The sequence below is a fragment of the Chelonia mydas genome, chromosome 18 (genome assembly GCF_015237465.2).
Source record: "Chelonia mydas isolate rCheMyd1 chromosome 18, rCheMyd1.pri.v2, whole genome shotgun sequence".
In the NCBI taxonomy this organism is placed as follows: domain Eukaryota; kingdom Metazoa; phylum Chordata; order Testudines; family Cheloniidae; genus Chelonia; species Chelonia mydas.
The window spans coordinates 15,173,805-15,194,785 of NC_051258.2; the positions used below are offsets into that span (position 1 = coordinate 15,173,805).

At 46.6% G+C, this 20,981-nt stretch overlaps 1 protein-coding gene across 3 annotated transcripts; it reads left to right on the forward strand.

The window, feature by feature from the left end:
- Window positions 1–724: 724 nt before the first annotated feature.
- Window positions 725–19,162, forward strand: LOC114021959 (rho guanine nucleotide exchange factor 6). Of its 3 annotated transcripts, none has more exons than XM_037881392.2 (12): window positions 725–1,183; window positions 1,458–1,536; window positions 1,797–1,856; window positions 2,201–2,347; window positions 4,630–4,716; window positions 5,583–5,655; window positions 6,255–6,391; window positions 8,365–8,511; window positions 10,790–10,876; window positions 11,820–11,895; window positions 12,517–12,593; window positions 13,211–19,162. In XM_037881392.2, the coding sequence occupies exons 1-12, from the start codon at window positions 1,095–1,097 to the stop codon at window positions 13,280–13,282; spliced, it is 1,131 nt and encodes a 376-aa protein (XP_037737320.1). In that variant the 5' UTR covers window positions 725–1,094; the 3' UTR covers window positions 13,283–19,162. The 3 variants fall into 3 exon arrangements, with proteins under 3 accessions (XP_037737320.1, XP_037737321.1, XP_043387689.1); XM_037881393.2 differs by having other exon boundaries at window positions 751–1,183; window positions 1,458–1,584; XM_043531754.1 differs by lacking the exon at window positions 1,458–1,536 and having other exon boundaries at window positions 751–1,183.
- Window positions 19,163–20,981: the final 1,819 nt, after the last annotated feature.

The following is a 20,981-nucleotide window of genomic DNA, read 5'->3' on the forward strand; positions in this document are numbered from 1 at the left end:
ACCTGACTGGCCAGCATTCAAATAAAACCAAACCCTTCGTTGTATAGAATCCCAGAAATACAAAGAGGAAAAGGGCCAATATTCAGGCCCATCTTCCCCACCCACCCTGGCCCTGCACAGCCCCATTCTCAGTCCAGTTTCAAATAGTCTCCCACACTCCTCTAGGGAGACGCTTCCATACCAAGCCCTGTGGCAGAGCAATGTCCCATCCCCATCGTCTGCGCTGTCTACACAGGCTGTTCAGAGCCCTTCCATGGCTAAGCACCCGCCATAGAGTTTACTTACATGGCTCGTCCCACCACCTTACTCATCCATACATCAACTGTCCCAGTTGCTCTTCAGCCCTTTGCTGAGGAGAGGAGAGGGAAGAGATCTCTCCACCCAGAGATCCATCTTGGTTCTGCCTCTGCTTGCCAGCACCTCCTCCCCATGCCTTCTTCTACCCTCTGCGCTAGTGGGCTAATTAGTTCTTTAGTCCTCCCCCAGCCCATTCTGATGCACTAATTAGGCATAGTCAGGGCCACCTGGGCGGGCGGGTGGTGGTCGGGGAATAATTGGTGTTTACGTGAGCAGTTGGCTCAGTTGTTGGTTCCTAGCACCCTGCCACAGCCTCGCTAGTTGGAAATTGTCCCCAAATCCTCCCTTTCATCACGTGATTCCTAGTTGTACGCCCAGGCTTGCCACGCTGCTGGGGCTGCTGCGCTCGGCATCCCTCCGGCTGTGTATTAAAGGTCGCTTTCATCCTTTATTTTGGTTGGGTTTGACAGTCAAACTGTCACATTTGCTTATCTCCCCCCTCAATTTCTTTAGCCGGAAGCTGTGACGCTGGGGGATGGGAGAGGAAAGGTTTTCAGACCAACAGGAAACACTTTTACATCTCAGATGCTGCTGCCTCTACCCCAAGCATATTCTTAATGAGCAAGTAAGCGGATGGGCACGGCCCTCTCTCCTCCCGCCATCTGCGCTGTCTCCTCATGCTTACGGATCGTTTGTTAGGGACAAGGTCGGCACGTCAGCCTGCGATTTCGGACTCGACCCCGGGAGCTGAAGCGGCTGAGGGCAGGTGGCTGGCCTGGGGGAGCTGGTGAGAAGAGATGGGGTGCTGTAGCATGAGCGCCCGGCGAGCTGCGTCGGCGGGGGCATGCCAGGATGAGATGGAGCTGCTGGAAATAGGTGGCAGCAGGTAGGCAGCGTGTCTTTGAATCTGGGCGTTCGGAAGGGGCCAGGTGGCCTTGCTGGATACACAGAGGTTACCCACCAGCTAGAGCCCGCTGGAATACTCCTAGCAATCAAGCAGTTAAAAGCTGAAATGCCCATGTCAGAACTGAGTCTCCTGCCTGAACATGACATTAACGGTCCTGTCCGTGTCACAACCTAGCGAAACCCCATAGGATAAGTGAATAAAGGAACCTCTCCTATTCATCTTCCGTTTCCCATCCCTTCCTCTCCCACGACAGAAAATGGTCCATTTCAGAACCTCAGAGTGAAGGCTCCCTCCATCTCAGGGACCCCGTGACCACGACAGAGACAGGAGGTGTGAGTATAAGCAGAACCTCACAAGCCAAGAGTCACACGTAGACTCAGGTAGGAGAGTCCGGGCCTGTTTATTTCAAGGGGGCATGGTGTCATCATCACCACTTAGGCTTTTCCACTCCAGTAAGGTGCCTGACACCATTACATGGATAAGCCCTGAGCCCCAAACAGCAATGAACGGTTCTCACTATCGCAGGGTGTGGGGAGGACTTTTCCCCTCCAGTTTTACACCGTCATACAAATCCACACATTGTTTATTATAGAACCTGAGGCTAGCTGAAGAGGAAGATTTTCAGGGGAGGATCAGAGAGCTGAACCCACAGGTGAGTCTAACGCCATTATGATTTGTGTCAGGGTAGCTCCTAGAGGCCACAAACAGGGTCAGATGCTGGGCGCTGTCCCCAGGAGCACCTCACAATGCTCTTCACCCCATTGTACACAGAGACATCTCACGGTAGATGAATGGCAGGCGCTGGGAGCTGAGTCCAGGTCTCCTGAGTCTCAGTTCAATCCAAGACCATCCCTTCTGCTCTGAACCTTACATCCAAACACCTGAGCAATGTCAAAGAGTTTGCACCTAGATTCCATGGGTTCCACCTCCAGTTTCCATATGTGTTTCAGGATACTTCCCACCAGGCTAATAAAGAGATATTGTTTTTGCTTCCAGGCAGAAGTGTTGTGGGGGAGAACACGGGAGGAACTAAGGAACTTCCTATTCACACAGCCCATCACTGGCTGGGAAGGGAGGAGCATCCACTCTCTTGGGGAAATAGTATGGTCCTCACTGGTTCTTATGCGCAGCTGTCACATGGAGGTAACCATCCTCATCCTATCTGCACCTTCTGTCTCTTTAACAAGGGATTTCCCAAATGCACAGAGGGGAGGGAGGGGAAAGCAATGTATTTTTAAATGGTAGGAGGAGAAAGACTGGGGTAATTTGGTCCTCGGGCCCACAACAGGATCTGCTATCATGCTATTGTGGAAAACAGATCCTGTCAAATTAACTTGATATCTTTTTTTTTTTTTTGATGAGCTTACAAGTTTGGTTGATGAAAGTATTATGTTGATGTAATATACTTAGACTCCTGCAAGGCATTTGACCTTGTACTGCAAGACCTTATGATTAAAAATCTAGAACCATATAAAATTAACATGGCCCACATTAAATGGATTAAAAACTGACTAACTGATAGATCTGAAAATGTAATTATAAATGGGGAATTGTCATTGTGCGGGTCTGTTTTTAGTGGGGACCCACAGGGCTAGGTTCTTCGCCCTACGCTATTTATCATCATTTATCAGTGACCTGGAATAAAACATAAAATTATCACTGATATAGTATGCAGATGACACAAAAATTGGGGAAGTGGTAAAAAATGAAGAGGACAGGTCACTGATTTAGAGTGATCCAGATCACATGGTGAAGTGGGGCCAGCAAATAATATGCATTTTAATATGGCTAAATATAAATGTATATATCTGGAAACAAAGAATGTCAGCCATACTTGCAGAATGGGGGACTCTATCCTGAGCAGCAGTGACTCTGAAAAAGATTTAGGTGTCATGGTGGATAGTGAACTGAACATGAGCTTCCAATGCAATGCTGTGGCCAAAAGAACTAATGGGATCCTGGGATGCCTAAACAGGGGAATCTCAAGTAAGAGAAAAGAGGTGATTTCACCTCTATATTTGGCACTGGTGCCATTGCTGCTGGAATCCTGTGTCCCGTTTTGGAGACTACAATTCAAGAAGGATGATGATAAATAGGAGAGGGTTCAGAAAAGAGCCATGAGAATGAGTAAAGGACTAGAAAACTTGCCTTATAGTGACAAACTCAAAGAGCTCAATCTATTTATCTTAAAAAAGAGAAGGTTAAGGGGTGACTTGATGACAATCTATAAGTACCTACATGGGGAACAAATATTTAATCACGAGCTCTTCAATCTAGCAGACAAAGATATAACACAATCCAATGTCTGGAAGTTGAAGCTAGACAAATTCTGACAGGAAATAAGGTACATTTTTAACAGCGAGGGTTATTAACCACTGGAATAATTTACCAATGGTCATGGTGGATTCTCCATCACTGACCATTTTTAAATCAAGATTGGATGTTTTTCTAAAAGATACACTCTGGGACTTATTTTGGGGAAGTTCTCTGTCCTGTTTCATACAGGAGGTCAGACTATATGATCACCATAGTTCCTTCTGGTTTTGGAATCTATAAATCCCACTGCAGAATTGGAGCCATACTTTGCTAGGAGGGAATTTGGGACTGCTGGAGAAAGGTAAAAAATGCAGCTTTTTCCACCAAGGTCAGCTAAAGGTGGACAGGTCTCATATAAGCTTCTTAGAACTGGTTGAAATTTTTCATTCAAAATGTTGTGTTGATGACATTTTGTTTGTTTAAATGGAAATATCCATGTTCAAAGAATTTTGAGATGTTTTAATGAAAAATCAAAAAATATATATGTTTTTTATCTAGTTTTCTGGCACACAAAAAAAAAGACTTTGGATTTCATTGTTTCAGGAATAAAAAAACATTTCCAGACCAACCCTAGGGCTTCCCTCTTGTTATTGTCTCCAATAACATGACAAATAAATTGTCTCTCTGTAAGATCTGCATGGGATCACAACTGAATGAATTCCAGCTGAAAAAAACCAGCCTGATGTCTCAGGTCATGTCTACACGGGAGCTCTCAGGGAAGTTAAGGCAGACAGAGGCAGCTAAAAAGAGGATAAATAATATCTAAACTCCTTGTCTCACAGCAGCGTTGTGCTTAATTCATTCATGTTTGAGATCCTCAGAGGAAAGGTGCTATAGAATGGCAATGTATTCATAGGAGCAAGTTGCTTGACTTTTGGCTCACCCTGGGCCATCTGCTACATTACACAGCACAACTCATAGCTCCCTTCTACGGCCCTTAAACAATCTGACCTATTGGAACTGGGAGCACGTATAGATACATGAAATACTGCAGTGATGCAGAACGGGTAAAGCAAGGAGCTTGGGGAAATTTAATCTCGATCATATTTTATTTTAAATATGTCTTAACATTTTAGGACGATGATGATAATAAAACCTTATCTCCACAGGAGATGTCTGAACAGTACATTGTGCTGTTCCCCTTCCAGCTGTTGATTCTATCAATGGATCACATGAAGAAGATGTTTATCTACCAGGTAAAACACCGGGTTCCCTTTGTACAGGGTAGAGCCCCTGTTCATTGGAGCACTGGGCTTCATCCATCAAGGCACCAAGCTATCCCTTTGCTGAACGTCTGTGGCACAAATACAGTAACTAAATATCAGAACAGGGGCTCAGCTAGAAAACTCTCTAGCTACAAAAGGAGTGTCCCAATCTGTGGGACTTCAAAGCAGAGGAAATCAGAGGGAGTCCAGGCCTGACCATCATCAGGTCATGATGATGAGGGAACAGACAACAGAAGGGAGAGAAGGAATCACAGATGTATAGAATTATGAGCTACAGCAGCCAAATCAAAGAGTAGGGCATGTTGCCCAAAGCTTGGGGTGTGCCAACCTGGCAGGGTGATGGGGGGGAGGCGCACAGTAGGCATATGAATTAGCCTGGGGAGCACTTTAACACCACTTGGTAGGGTTGAATAATAGCAATACCCATTCTTCCAGTCACTTTCCATCCCTAGATCTCAAAGCAGAGCTAGAGTTCATCCACAGATCCTTTACAAAGGACATCAGTATCATTATCTCCATTTTACAGATGGGGAAACTGAGGCACAGAGCAGAGCAATGACTTGCCCAAGGCCACCGGCAGAGCCAGAAATCGAACCCATGTCTCCTGAGTTCCAGTCCAGTGCTCTAGCAGCTAGGTGATGCTGCCTCCCTTGAAAGAGCTGGGCCCAAGTGGCATTTAATTTTCCTGAAGTAAGGGACCAGCTTTCAGGAGGCAGGGAAACACTGGATGTGGGGGAAGTAGAGTCTAGTGTTATGGGAGAGTGTGTGACTGAGAGAGGGCGGAGAGGAGGGAGTCACAATGATTGCTTTCTAACAGTAATTCCCCATTGCTGCAGGGCCTGCTTCCACTCGCGGGGATGAGTGTGAGGGATGTGCCGAGTGACACTGGCTGCATGTTTGAAGTGACTGGTAAGCCTTCTCTCTAGACACCCGTGAAAGGCTTAAACCGATGGAAGATCCTCTTGTGATGACCAGGGAAAGAGGGCCCCTTGTTCCTCTGTGTTCATTCCAGGCACCACCTCATCCCTATTCCCGTGAACAGGGGCGCCCATGCTGAGCACATGCAATGGGGCTAAGGCCCAGGCAGGGCTAGGGGCATTGGGATTCCCAGTCTTCACATGTAAATGCAGCAGCCACTGATTCTCAAGCCAGCAAAGCTTCACTGTTAACTGTGACCCTTTGGGCTAAAGTCACCCGAAATGATAGATCCTCCTGAATCTGCTCCCTCAAAGTGCGGAGCCCACCTGTTAGAGGCCAGTGTCTTTTCAAGCTGAGCAGGACAACTGTCTAGTTCTGATGGGGACTAGCCCAGAACCCACCATCATGGACCACAAGACGGGGATGAGCTTGTCTCAGCATCCGGAATAGAACTGGTCCCAAAGGAGGTGCCTGCAAGGCTGGCTACCAGCTTGTGAAGTCTTGGGGTGCTGGGAGGAATTCACCCATCAGACTCAGAGGCAGTTCTGTCTTCTTCCTGGCGTGCCAGAGCTGTGTGTTTCCTTCCATAGGGCCCATGATAGAATCCAGGATCATCTCATGCCTGAGTCCAGCTGAATTCCACATCTGGGTTCTCAGCATCCAGAGGCACATCAAGATGGCAAATGCTCACTGTCCAGCCCACCCCAGCAATATCATTCCTTTCCTGGTGAGGCTGCCCTGCTAGAGGTGGTGGGTAAAGCCCAGAGTAGATGCGGAGTGAATGGGATGGGGGCAAGAAACATTAGTGGCTCCTGAGTGCGGAGAGACTGAAGTCCTGTGTGCACTCCCAGGTGGGGGTATGACACACCGAGACCAGAAACAAAATACCAGAGCGATGGACCCCAGGCCCATCAGCTGCAGTGAGCCCTGCCACCAAGCACAACCCTGTGCTATCTGAACTAACAATTAACAACCTGTTTTGGTGGCTGGGGGCAGACTCTAGAGGGAGATGTGACCCCTTTCTCCAAGCCAGTGTACACCCTGAGGACACCACACATCCATCATAGGCTGTGGAGAGCAAGTCTGCTAAACACACTATGAACTTTCATACCTCTGGCATTTAGTTTTTCTAACTGGCTGAGACACATTCAGCAGAACGGCTGGTTTTCTGAGGCACAGAAGGGGGCTGTGACTGACTGACCACAGGGAAATAGTTAGTCAGCCCAGACATTCAACCTTCCCATTAGTTACAGTCCCAAAAAGGAAGATTTGGTCTGAAGTGTCTACTGGCCTGTACCATACAGAGCCTCATAAGACACAGCACAATGCCATGAAGTGCTACCAGAGGACAGGCGTACACTGAAGTTGAGAAGAGTCATGCATTTGGATGCTACTGCGGGGTGACATATTTTAACGCAGTGAATATTCTTAAGGCTTTTCATCCAGTTCTCCCCTTCAAATTCTGTCTTCATGTTTCTAATTAGGAAAAGTTCAGGTAAGCCCAGACCCAGCCTAGTCCCTCACTCCTCTCTCGAGCCTGATCACCTGAAGGTTCAAATAAGAGTCCTCTTCTTCCAAACACCCACTTAGTGTGAGGATGTTTCAGGACCAATTCAACCAGGCCCACAGGTTACCTCACAAACCCAAGGAAAGCCGACAAACCCACTGCTCACACCGAGTTCTTAGATCTTATTCCCCTTTTTAAGCAATAACAAACCTAGCAGTCCTATTACGGTGACAGGGACTTTCCTTATTTTCCCTAAACACCCCCAAAATACAACAACAGGGTGTTCAGATCTTAATATTCTTTGCTAATCAATGATCCACTAGATACGGATTAGACCTTTATTGTGTGATATGGGGTAAGCCCACCTAACCAATGCGTAATTCCCTTACCCTTAGCAGCTCATCCCCCTTCCAGCAACCCAACCTGTCCACCACTAAGTCTCCCTTTCAGAGAAAGGCCCACTCCACACCAGTGCAGCAAGACCAAGGCACCACTTGATTGTCCCCACTGCTCCTATGTGCTAAAACGTAGCTGTGCAGTAGGGCTTACAGACTGCATGGGGGACTGAACAACCTGGCGTGTGTAAAATCTCAGGGATGGGGAGAGACTGGGCCAGGGTGGTTGGTTGGTGGGAAAGGTTTTGACTAAATATTTTTCTCGAATCTCCCAACCAGGGAGGGGGTGTTCAGGCTTATTCTTATGCCATTTAGAGACAGGCCTACATCAGAACTCCAGGCCCAAAGCGCTTTGAATTTTTGGGAAAATTCTCATTTGGATCAGGCCCATTTCTATAACTGGCCCAAAACAGAACCTCACATCACACGAAATGTCCCCTCCCAAACCTGGGGGAAGTTTAGCTTCAGATGCAAATTTATTTAAGGTACTTATATGGACCCCATTCCTGTAGTATCTAAGCACTTCACAATCTGTAATATCTTTAGCCTCACAACATCCCCGTGAGGCAAAGCAGTGCTAATATCCCTGTTTCACAGATGGGAAACTGAGACACAGAGTGGCTGCGTGACTTGCCCAAGGTCACACAGGAAGTCTGGGGCAGAGAAGGGACTCGAGCTCAGCTCTCTTAAGTCCTATGCTAATGCCATAACAAGTGCAACATTCATCTAACACCTTCAAGCTGCTAACACGTCTATTTTTATTTCCTTCTGTGTTGCATTCTGATCTGCCTCGGAAAGGTTCCATGTGATGAGCAGTGGAAGAAACAGAAGCTGATGAAGCATCTGGTTTACACCACCATTCTGAAGTGGGAAGGGAAACCCATCCAGCACCTAGGACGGATACACTACCTAGCCATGGTGCAGGTGGCTTATGCCAGCATGGGGGTAACGTACAGCATCTATTGCTCTAGAACATGTGGATCACCTTAGAAGGACTGGAAGCAACTGGAGCTTGGGTTCACATGGAGTCGCTGGACTGAGATAGCCTGGGGTCCTAGCTAGATGAGTGCAGATGGAAACTACAGCTGGTCAGGAATTTTTCAGCCTACCAGTTTTTCATCATAAAATGCCGATACCTCAAAACCAAAACTGTTTGAGAAACATACATTTCTGAAATGAGAAGTGTTGGGGGTTTTTGAGGCTAGATGACTTTTTCATTTCAAAATTTTAGTAAGTTTAGAGTAAAACAAAATTTAGAAGGGTGGAAATGTGAAAATTAAAAAAAAAACACTTCAGAATGGTCAAAACAAAATTAACCCAAACTGGAATTTTGTCACTGTTTGTTGGTTCACAAGAAATTTTGAGATTACAATGTTTCTTCCCAATTTAAAATGGCAGAACTTTTCTAAATCTCAAGAATTCTCATGGGCTGGGAAACCCTAAATGAATCATCAGTGACTTTGGCTTGTGCAACATTATTCCATAAGCAATCTAAAGGAAAGCAAGTGTCAGCCAAATAGGCTAGTGAAAAAGGATCCCACAGTACCAAAGAGACAAGCATAGATGATTTATGTATATGTAAAATATCCCTCATAAGGTACCAAATACCTCTGTAACTGTGATGTAGTGTTAGGTACATACCTACACAAACACACAGACACACTGCATTTACATGCAGCTATCTGTGACAGAGGAAATGACAACACAGATTCTAAATTGGTCAGTTTCATAAGCATTTAAATGCCTCGTTGTTAGGGTTCCCTCCCCCCTCTGAACTCTAGGGTACAGATGTGGGGACCCGCATGAAAGACCCCCTAAGCTTATTTCTACCAGCTTAGGTTAAAACTTTCCCAAGGCACAAATTCTTTGCCCTTGGAGGGTACTCTGCCACCACCAAGTGATTTAACAAAGGATCAGGGAAAGGACCACTTGGAGTTCCTATTCCCTCAAAATATCCCCCAAAGCCCTTACACCCCCTTTCCTGGGGAGGCTTGAGAATAATATCCTAATCAATTGGTTACAAAGTGATCACAGACCCAAACCCCTGGGTCTTAGGACAATAGAGAAATCAGTCAGATTCTTAAAAGAAGGATTTTATTTTAAAAAAAGGTAAAAATCACCTCTGTAAAATCAGGATGGAAAATAACTTTACAGGGTAACAAAAGATTCAAAAACACAGCAGAACTTCCTCTAGGCTTAGTTTCAAAGTTACAAAAAACAGGAGTAAACCTCCCTCAGCAAAGGAAAAATTCACAAGCAGAACAAAAGATAATCTAACATGCCTTGCCTGGCTTTTACTTACAATTTTTGTAATATGAGAGACTTTTAGGATGATTTATAGGAGAAGGAGTTTTCTGACCTGATGCTTCTCTGCTTCCCAAGAGAACACACAGAACAAAGCCTCCCCCCACCCCAAGATTTGAAAGTATCTTCTTTCCCCATTGGTCCTTTTGGTCAGGTGCCAACCAGGTTATTTGAGCTTCTTAACCCCTTACTGGTAAGGAGGAATTCTCGGCTACCCTTAGCTGTATGGTTATGACACTTGTGTATTCTCTATCATATATACTGTAGAGGATGTTGTCATGTATTTCTGTCCCAGATATGGACTGGCTACAGAGCTTGCGGATACACACCAGATGTGTTCATCATAAAATCCTTTAATGCTCTGCCAGGTATGGCTAAGGCTAGCTTTAATAAGGTATTTTGCACATCATGCCACCTAGTGGCTGAACAGTATAATCATAGAATATCAGGGTTGGAAGAGACCTCAGGAAGTCATCTAGTCCAACCCCCTGCTCAAAGCAGGACCAATCCCCAATTTTTGCCCCAAATCCTTAAATGGCCCCCTCAAAGATTGAACTCACAACCCTGGGTTTAGCAGGCCAATGCTCAAATCACTGAGCTATCCAGTGCAATAGATGCAGCCTACCATTCCATGACAGATGACCTGCCAATATTTTATATTTTGTAGCTATGGCAAACAAAAGGAAAATACCTGCTTGTGGGGTGTGTGATTAGGATGAATGAATGCTTGAAAGTGACCCTGTGATTTAGGCCATGTCTACACTACGACATAAACTCATAGTGTAGACCAGGCCCAAGGGTCTCTCTCCACACCCATTTTTCATCACTACACATTCTGCCTTCAAGCTAAGACTGCCCTATTAAGCACAAGTTAGTGACTTCACTGTCTCCAAGCTGTGCTACGTACCTCTCTCTGCAGGACTTTGAAGAGAGGCTGCTGGTGCTGTTTCCAGAAGATCTGGTTTTCCTCTCCGTAGACAGAGAGAGAACCGGCATTGTGTATAAGGTAAATAATGAAGAAGGATGGGGGGGGGTTGACTTCGGAAGAATTTTACTGAGCCTATAGCGCATGGCTAAATGAGAGCTAAGGGGGGAATCCAAGAACCACCCTACAGGTGTTGGAAGCAGAGGGGTTGATTAGGGTGGCCCAGGGAGGAATAACGAGGAGTTATGGGATGAAGCTCAGCAAAGGAAAACTTGAAGTGAATATCAGGAAACATGTCCTAACAATGAGGGAATCTTCTCCCAGATGTGGAAACCACCATGCTTGGGATATTTAATACTAGACTGGGCAATCCTAGTCTGAGGAGAGGCACGCGGTGACTTCACACGCCTTCTCGTTTCCCCCACCTCTTCTCTGACTCCAGGACTTGGCAATTCCTAGTAAGGCTCTGTTAGAATCCTTAAAAATCAGCATGGTGGTGTATCAAATGGCCTCTGATCTCCATTTCTGCCCTAGCTCAGAGCTAACCCCCAGGAGGCAAAAGGTAACTTCAGCTCCTAAACTTCAAAGCAGTCGCCACATGGGTTGGCATCTGTACTGCTGAGTAACAGAAACGGAGCATGACAAGGTAGGTGAGCCAATATCTTTTATTGGACCAACTTCTCACCCACCTCGTCTAATACCCTGGGACTGACACCGCTGCAGAAACAGAGGCAGTTGCTTTCCAAGGAGCTGCAATCATAAGAACATTGCTGCAGCTTTTGCTCTGGATGCAACAAAAACAACAAGAAGGAACCACAGGGACCGGGCTGGGTCCTAAATATCCATATTTGCTAAATAGACACAAACATGCGAAGCCTAGCTAGATATAGCCTGCCGCTCTTACTGGATACTAGCAGCTCCTCTAACATAGCACACCATGAACATTGTTAGAGGGCTCATGTAGAGGGATGCTACCCTGTGCCTATACACTGCCGGCATTTCCTCTTTCCTTTTCTCTTTGAAGGGAAAACTCCCCCTTGCTGGGATCCAGGCAAAAGAGAAATCTGCTGTCCTGGGGAGACTGGAATTTGAAATCACAGGTACGCCAGGGATTGACGATCGTGGTGAGGGGTGTGAGAACTGATTGTGCCGTGAGGATTTTTGCATTGCCATGGAGTCAGCTGTCCTGTCCGTAACTGTTTAGTCCAGGCCTGTGGTAAGGTGGCCCCAGGTGAGGACACTAGGCTGGACAGGCTGTTTAGCTAATGGGGCTACAGGCTCTGTCTGGGTCCAGCAGCCTCACTGAAGAATCCTCTTCCTAGTCATTAGCTGAGCCTTGCCTCTTCTCTACCACAAGAGACTCTAGCTACATAAAATTAGCCTCCTTTCCTGTCCACACCCCTCGGCTCAGGCTTCACCTAACCCAGGCCGGAGCACTCCCCAATGCACTTCCCTTGCTGCTGGCTATCAGGCTTTTATGGTCTTCTGTGTTCCCTGATTGGCCCATCTGTTCTGGCCCTGCCTCATTACTCCATCCTGTACACCTGTGAGAGGTCTGAGCAGGTTGGGGGGAGGGGGGTTAACTCTTTGCCTGCTGACACACAGCTAGAATACCTGTGCCCTCTCCCAGTGTATGCTGATAACACATGGGCCAAGAAGAAGGACACGTGGACTATTCCTGCACCAAAACGTTCCCACATGCCTCACTGTTCTCTTGGCAGGAAGCCTGATGGAACCGATCCTGGTCGCCTGCTCCACCGCTGAAGATTACGAAAAATGCCTCTTCTACCTACAAAAGGTCCTCGTCAGACATGACCCCCATACACCTTCTTTGCTCTGTGGCTGGTGTGGCTGCTGCTTTTCAAACCTGGGACTTTCCCAACCTTATGCACAACTGCTTATCTGCCTCCTACTCCTTTTTCTCTCCCCACCCCCAATAAGGGTCCTCCATGATTCAAAACCAGTTAGCACTCAGAGTGACCATTCAGTTCCCTTGGAACTCATCCTCCCACCCAAAGGGTTCATCATGGGGGACCTCAATACTTTTTCCTAATCAGAATGTAAGTGTGTATCTCATATAATGATCCATAAGCCGCTACAGCTTGACCTAAAGGGCAGAGACCGCTAGTTAGTCACTGTTCGTAGAGTCATATGCTCTGTGGATCATGCACAAAGGGAGACACATGACATTTACTGAACATTCGGTTGCCTCTGCACCATACTCGGGGTTCACAAAAGGGTGATGGTGAACTGGGCTGCAAGATTTTAACAGTAGAAAAGCTCTGAGCCCCTTGAGAACTTGGATTGAGACAGGCTGCACCTTTTCTGAATGCTTAAAATCTTAAAAGCGCTTAAAGTCTTTCCAGCAGCATTGCTATGTTAGGGCATTAATCTGCTGACATCAATCTGTTCCAGCCTGAGCAAAACCTCGACACTGTGACTGTCCAGCCACCACCAATGGTGCCAAAGAAATCGCTGCACCGTTAGAACTATGGAGCCTATGGAAAAGGCTAGCGCCCAGTGACAGCGCTGACTACAGGGGCCCAACTGATGGCTAAGGATGCTGGAGGAAGGAGCCCACCATTGGCAAAACTAGAGATGGACCAGAAACAACTTGAATCCAAACCCCTTCAGACTGAGAAGATTGAATTGTGAGTCCTCGATCTGAACCTACCCTGAGGGGTATGGTCCCCGGCTGGACTCATTCATTTGTGCACAGATTAGCTGCTGTTCCCGATGGCCTGTTGGAACCTCCTGGATATAATCCCAGTTGATCAGACTCCTGGGGGAGAAATCCTTCCTGGTTTGATCACTTTATTTATTGGCTGCTGCTTCTTGGAGAGAGAAATAACCTAAGGTATTGTGTAAATAGGATGACTAAAACCCATCAGCCCAAGCCTTGTGCAGAAGGGAGCATTCATGTTATAGAGTCATATCGTTTAAGGCCAGATGGAACCGCTCAGTTATCTAGGCTGACCTCCCGTATAGCACGGGCTTCCAACACCCGCACACGAAACCCAGCACCCAGAATGAGAACAAAGTATCAGAGCCCAGAGGAGACTAGACCAGTATGTGCCGCAGGCAGAGATTAGGAGAGATGGAGGTGCACCAGTACCTGAGGCCCCTGAAGTAGCCCGGAAATAATCAAGTGTGATATACCTGGATAATCCTGACTAGTGACCCACACCCACATGCTGCAGAGGAAGCTGAAACCCCCCCGCCCCACACGGTCACTGCCAATCTGAGTTGGGGGCAAATTCCTTCCCGGCCCTACATATGGTGATCAGCTAGACCCCGAGCATGTGAGTGACAACCAGCCAGCCAAGCGTCTGAGAGAGAGAGAGTCCTCGGTGTCATGTCAGAGGCCTAGCCCTCCCCGGCCAATGTCCCCTCTGCGGCCATGGCCATCCTGTATGCTTCCAAGGAAGGAGATTGATAAAAAGAAAACCGGGATACACTGGGGAGCTGAGGGAATCCCTTCCTGACCCCTGCAGGTGGCTGGCTGAAGTCCTACGCATGAGCTTTTAGATGTAAATCAGAAGCGACCCCAAGGGCTGCCCAGCCCTGCCCCACACCCTCACAAGGAACCCCATCACACAATCCCACTCAAAAATTTGTCCAGATCTCTCTCAAAACTAATTAAGTTGTTTGCCTCACAGCTCCTATTGGGAGGCTGTCCCAGGACCTCACTCCTCGGATGGTTAGAAACCTTCTAATTCCCAGCCTGACCTGGTTCAGGGCCAGTTTATCCCCATTTGTTCCTGTCCTAACATTGTCCTTTAGCTTAAATAGCTCTTCTCCCTCCCTGGTGTTTACCCTTCCCCTCTCCCCCTTGATGTATTAAAGAGAGTAATTGGGTCACTTCCCAGGGGTCCCCCGTGCTAGCTGTGGATTGGCTCCCTGAAACCACCAGCCTCTGGTAACACAAGCACTCCCTTCCAGGCTTCCACTGGCCTCACGCTCTCTCTCTGCAGGTTAGCAATAAGCACACACCGACCTGAGTCCTCCGAGCATCCCTCTGGAGCAAGCAGCCTCTGGTCCACTGAGGACTCCCAGAACTCTCAGATCCATTATTCCCAAAGGAACAGTGTAACCTAGCTTGCAAAATTCAAGTCAGGAGCCCCACTTTACTGAGCACAATACACTTAGATATGTATATATAGAGAGAGAGAGAGAAAAAAAACAAGAATACATTTATTATTAAAAACAGAGATTCAAGTGATCGTGAGTAAGAATATTGGACACAAATGGTTACACAAAAACAAAATCATACCATACTTCCTAGAGCCTAAACTTAACTAACAATAACAAGGCATTCCCCTGTCCCCTACAAAATAGCTTATCCCGAGTCATTTCCCCAGTATTTTCAACCAGATGGATTGAGATCCCCTTTTCACAAAATCAAGCCTGCTGGCAGCTTGTCTTCATGGAAGGAGCCCAGGGTTTCTTTCTGCTCCCCCAACTATACTAGAACAAACCTTTGATGGTCACCTTAAAATAGGGTACTCCCACCCACCCTGTTTACCTCTTCCTGCTAATTTCCTTCTGAAGTCTCCGCCAGCACTTCAACAGCATTTGACTCAGCGTGGTAATACATTGTATTGTGTGACACACACTAGCCTGTGGTCCACCAGGGAGAAGTTTGTCTCAAGACACGCTATCTTTCACTGACCTGCTTTTACCTACAGCCCTAGCAAACATATTTTTAGTATATATACACACTTCCTCACATATTCTCTGTCCATACATCTCACGATGATTAGGATGACCAGTGCAACACAGGCTTCCAGTAGAGAACTACACCATCCCTTTTGATGGACCCATGGGATCCCTGTGCCCCTGTGTGCCCGTGCCCTGTGCCAGTTGGCATCAAGAGCATCCTTGAGTCACAGTAATCATATCTCCTTCTTTTGGCTAGGCCAAACAAGCCAAGCTCTTCCAGTTGCCTCTCATAAGATAGGCCCTCCATTCCTCTGATCATCCTAGTAGCTTTTCTCTGAATCTCTTCTAGTTTGAATTTATCTGCCATGAACATAGACCTGTCTCTTCCTGGTGTTGGTGTGAATCTTTTTTATGTCCTTTCTTGCAGTTCCCTGTACATCATTCTCATTTTTCCTTAGGCTCTGTCTTGACCATTCCCTGACCATTATCCCATTATCTTGACCATTCCCTGTCTATCTCTATCATCTCTTACTTTCTTCCACAGGGACTGGCTTCCCTTCTTTCCTTCCTCACCACCCCATTGTCTGCCTGTTTCTCCTTCTCATACCCCAGTGCAGCAAACCTGTGCAGCAAACCACTAGCTGTTGTCTTCCTCTGCCTTGTTCTCATAGTCATGTCCTTCCATGGATCACCCTCCTCTTCTGGCATTTCACACTCCAGGTCCTTTTGTTCAGCAGGTGTCCACACGTCTTGAGTTGTCTGTGTCACCTGCTCTCTCCTCTCCTGCATTATAGGAATCCTTGTCTGAATTCCATCATCTCCAGGGGCACCTCTAATCCTTGGATCTTCTCTGCCATGAGCTCTGTCAAGCGAATTTCATGCATAAGTAGCTTCCCGCAGATATCCACTCAAGGATGACGTACATCCTGCAGCTTCTGTATCTGATCGTCTTCTTTGTCTTCTCCCCTCCTCAGGTCACTTCTAGTGCTGCCTCAGTAGCCATCGCCTTCCTTTCCTAGACCTTATTCCTAGAAAATAGAAATGGGGGGCAACCCAAACTGCCACAGAAATGCTGATCTCCGCTGTTAGCTGCTAGCTGTTTGCAGTCAAGTTCGCTAGTGACTGGCTTTTAAACCTAACCAAGCGAGGTCAGCACCTCCCTTTCCATATTACATCCATATTTAGGAGCCTAAAGCAATGACCTGATTTTTAAAGGTGCTGAGTACCCACAGCTCCCGTTGGCTGCCATGGGACAACTCACATTACTCATGTAAGAGCTGAAGGATTGGGCCCTTAATTTTTGTTTCAAGAGCTACTCACAGTGTTTCCAGAACTCAGCGTGAATTCTCCATCCATAAGCCACTGGTCCGGGCTATCATTTATAATGTTAACTGACCGCCCACCGTTTTGTTTCCTATCATAAACAACCAAGAGAGCTTCGAGTAACTCAGGAAATGGTGTCCGTTTCTAAGAAATTTGCCTTTGGGTCATAGCTTAATCAGACTTCTGATCTGTTAATGACATCTTGTGTATTTTCCATAAACAGTAAAAGCTGCCTTGAGAGGCTTGAGGGATTGACAAATAACAGGTGCTGGATGGAGGTGGCACTTCTGATAAAAAGAGAAGAACTACTGAACGCAATATGCTTGAGACATTCTAGGGGTCACTCTCTTAGGGTCAAGGTAGTTTCCAGGGAGGGTAGTGTCTTGTATAGCATCATAGAACTGGAAGGGACCTCGAGAGGTCATCTAGTCCGTCCCCTGCACTCAAGGCAGGACTAAGTATTATCTTGACCATCCCTGACAGGTGTTTGTCAAACCTGCTCTTAAATATCTCCAGTGATGGAGATTCCACAACCTCCCTGGGCAATTTATTCCAGTGCTTAACCACTCTGACAGTTAGGAAGTTTTTCCTAATGTCCAACCTAAACCTCCCTTGCTGCAATTTAAGCCCATTGCTTCTTGTCCTATCCTCAGAGGTTAAGAAGAACAATTTTTCTCCCTCCTCCTTGTAACAACCTTTTATGTACTTGAAAATACTATACATATACTTTTGTATAGGTGTCATTGTGTATTGTAGAGAGAGAGCTCTCTGAACGGAAACCGTAATGTATGAAGATTTCTTTGCCTAGGGACTCTGAACGGGTAACCTTTGTTTTCTTTGAATCACATCTCAATCATCTGTTGCTGAAATGCCCCAGGAGTTACAATCACACACAGTTAGGGGTTCCCCCCCCGGAATCAGAACCATGAGACGCCAAGAAATGAACTGATTTTTTCATCAGTAATAAGTCCTTTGGCAAGCAGTTAGATAGGTAGGAAGTAGAAATGTTTCTTGACCCAGGCATAAAGTGGATGGGCCACTCTGCAAACTGCCCCCAGGTACTGTAGCTGTGTTCAATGCATCAGTACGAACAGACAGCGCCACCTGCTAGTCCATCAAGAGTTGAGACTGTTCTCCCAGTCCCCGGCCTATCAAACAGTTTTGCTTCTCCGTCTCGACCACGTTAGCATTATCTAAGCACTGTTCTCCAGCTCTGATGGTACTAAGTAGCTGGAAAGCTGGCTTTCCCAGCAGCCTGGAAATCCCCATTTCCTAAAGCAGAGGGGGTGGTGAGAGGGAGGGCTTGTTAGAATAGTAGATGATACTGCTGGGTTGGACTGTTGGCAGAGCTGTTGGAGGGCACAGACAGGGCCAGATTAACGTTATGAGGGGGCCTAAGGCTAATGGGAAGAAAGGGCCTAAGAATGACGTATTGCAAAAAAAATGATGACATCATCAAACATTTCTCTACAGACATATTTACATATTCTTTATGTAAAATTAACAAGTTTATTCTACTCTCACAATGCTCAATTCTTCAAACAGATACTTGTGAGTAAGAGGTAGCACGAGGGATGCGACGCTATCCTTCTCCTGGGCCTCCTTCCTCCGAGCTAGTGGGGTGCCCCTCTGTATGAGGGTGAACACTGCAATGTCCCCCATCCTGCTCACCTCTTTCAGGTTTGCGCTTCTACCCTCAGCTCTCCTGCACAGTGCAAAGCCAAGCCCTTTCCCCCAAGCTATGGCCTTTACACCACATACCCCATCTCACTCTGACTGCACTTCTGGGAGGTTTTTTGTTATGTAAAAGAAAACCACTCAGGAGTAAAATCCACTGAAGTAAAGGAAGTAGTAGTGGGAAAATGACATTGGGTGGCATTGTATTTTAGGCTGTCTTGCTCTGAAAGCTGCATCCCAGTGTTGCAGTGGCTGAGGACAATGAATTACTATTTTCACATTAAACCCAAATATTATTTGTGGGATCCTACCCAGTTTGTGTAGTTAATCTCCAGTGATTCACCACATCAGGCCATTCTGTCACCAAGCTCTTCCACAATTAGAATCATATAATAGAATCATAGGACTGAAAGGGACCTCGAGAGGTCATCTAGTCCGGTCCCCTGCACCCATGGCAGGACTAAGTATTATCTATTCTGGAATGTGTGATCAGCAGCTCTGACACGAGGTTTTTTAAGCATGAGTTCTGTGTGCACCAGCCCCCTATGGTTTGCATTTGTTTGTTTTAAACTTTCTGAAAGAAAAAGGTAACAGCTAGGAGTGACACAGATCTTTAGATGGTTGGCCGGTTATAATATTTAGCACTTCTGTACTATGTTAGCTCTTCAGAATCACTGTACAAATATTAAACAAACTTAATCTTAAGACTTTCAGCTTTCGAACAACTAGGAGTTGACAAAACAGAGCTATTCCTTGTTGTGTTCTCTGCCCCCCTGAACAAAAAGACTTCACTGAACATCAGCATCTTAAAAGTACCATTAAGGATCTTTCAAAAGAACAGTCCAACCAAGGCTGCTGTAGTGACATCCTTGTTATATCAGATGTGGTTTTTGTTGAAGTCTGGTGTAGAATGAAGGGCGAGCTTCCTGTTTCCTTTGCCTGTGTAAATCAAGCAGACCTTGCTTATTTTTTTCCCTTAAAGTGCTCAGAGTTTAGGGGAGGACAGTGAATGAGATTCTGTTTATACCAGGTGTGAAAAGGCAGTAGGGACCAAAATCTATTCTTGTGCAAAAATCTGTTCTCCATGAAGTCAATAAGGCTACACGGGTGTAACGGTCAGCAGGAACTGGCCTGTGTTCTCCTTTCCTTCTCGAATCACGTCCCATGCTTACCCAGCGTTTTCCACCTGGGGAAGAAGTTCGTTTGAGTTGGGGCAGAAAAATGAGGACTAACTTCAGGGTTATTTACCTTTAAGTTTTTGGAATGAATCTCAAAAGAAATCAAATGTGAGGTAACTTTATGATGGATTGAACTGCTAGAGAACCGGCAAATGGACAGAACCTGCCTTTAGCCTATTCTGCCAGTCTTTCTATCATAGTCTGCTAAGAAGTGGATTTAAAATCCTTGCGGGAGAGGGGAGGGAGAAACCTACAACATTGTGTGTTCAGCTTCCTCCAGTGCTTTTGTAACCCCTTAAAAGTACAAAGATGTGTTGGCCTGTGGAACTAGGCTGAGCATGAGGGAATAACCTGGTGGCCTGTACATCCCAATACAGAAAAATACATCAAAGAAAAAAATTGAATGTCTTTGATTTTTAGTACAGTTCAATACAGTGTTGAACATTACACAGGGCATCAAAACTCTGAAGCCCTCCAGTGGAAGGTTCTGTAAAAGTTAAAGGACTGGTATCCAGAATGGGATGTTTGGTTTTGTTTTTCCTACACAGTGTGGGGGAATTCATTCCTTATACATGGGAGGGGCAATCGTTCTGGCTGGAGCTGGATAGAGTGTGTGCAGGTTCTGTGCAAGCTTCCCCGCATGACCGCTCTGGTACTGCTGCTTCCCCGCGCCACTCACCAGTTGTCCAGGAATGGGACCCAGCACACATAGAAGATGACAGTGACGAGCACTAGGACCCAGTGCCAGCCGCAGCAGAGGAGAAGGACAGAGGGAGCTTCTTCCCTTCCTGACAGCTAAGCAAAGATCAGGAGAAATCGGAAGTCGGAGGGTCTGGGAGTGGGGTGGGGAGGGGGCAATGCCTGCTCAAACTACACCCACGGCTGGCACAGGTTCCTGTGGTAATCGGATTTTTAGTGTCCAGTCACCAGTGTTAACTGGATCCCTGGCGGTGTGTTCCTGCAGAGCGGTGCTGGCTGAGCTCCTGCCAAGCCGCAGGGGGCTGCTTTGCCTTTCCTGCTGGCAGGAACTCTCCAAGCAGGGCTGCGTGAGCAAGCTTGCTTACTGTTACCCGGCCCTGGCCGTGCCCCCTGCCTGACCTGTAAGAGTAAACATAGGAGGGCCTAAGGCTATAGCCTTTTTAGCCTAATGGTGAATCCGGTCCTGGACACAGGAGTGGAATAGCGGGGGTGTGCAGGGGTAGAAGCCAGGTGTATATGGAAGAGCTGTGTGGAGAAAACTTACTCAGTCCTACCAAGAGCACGGAGATAAATCCACCAAAAGAAGAGAATTTAAAAATGAACAGAAAACAGCCACCAAAAACCCCACAATTGTTCTGAATCTTGGC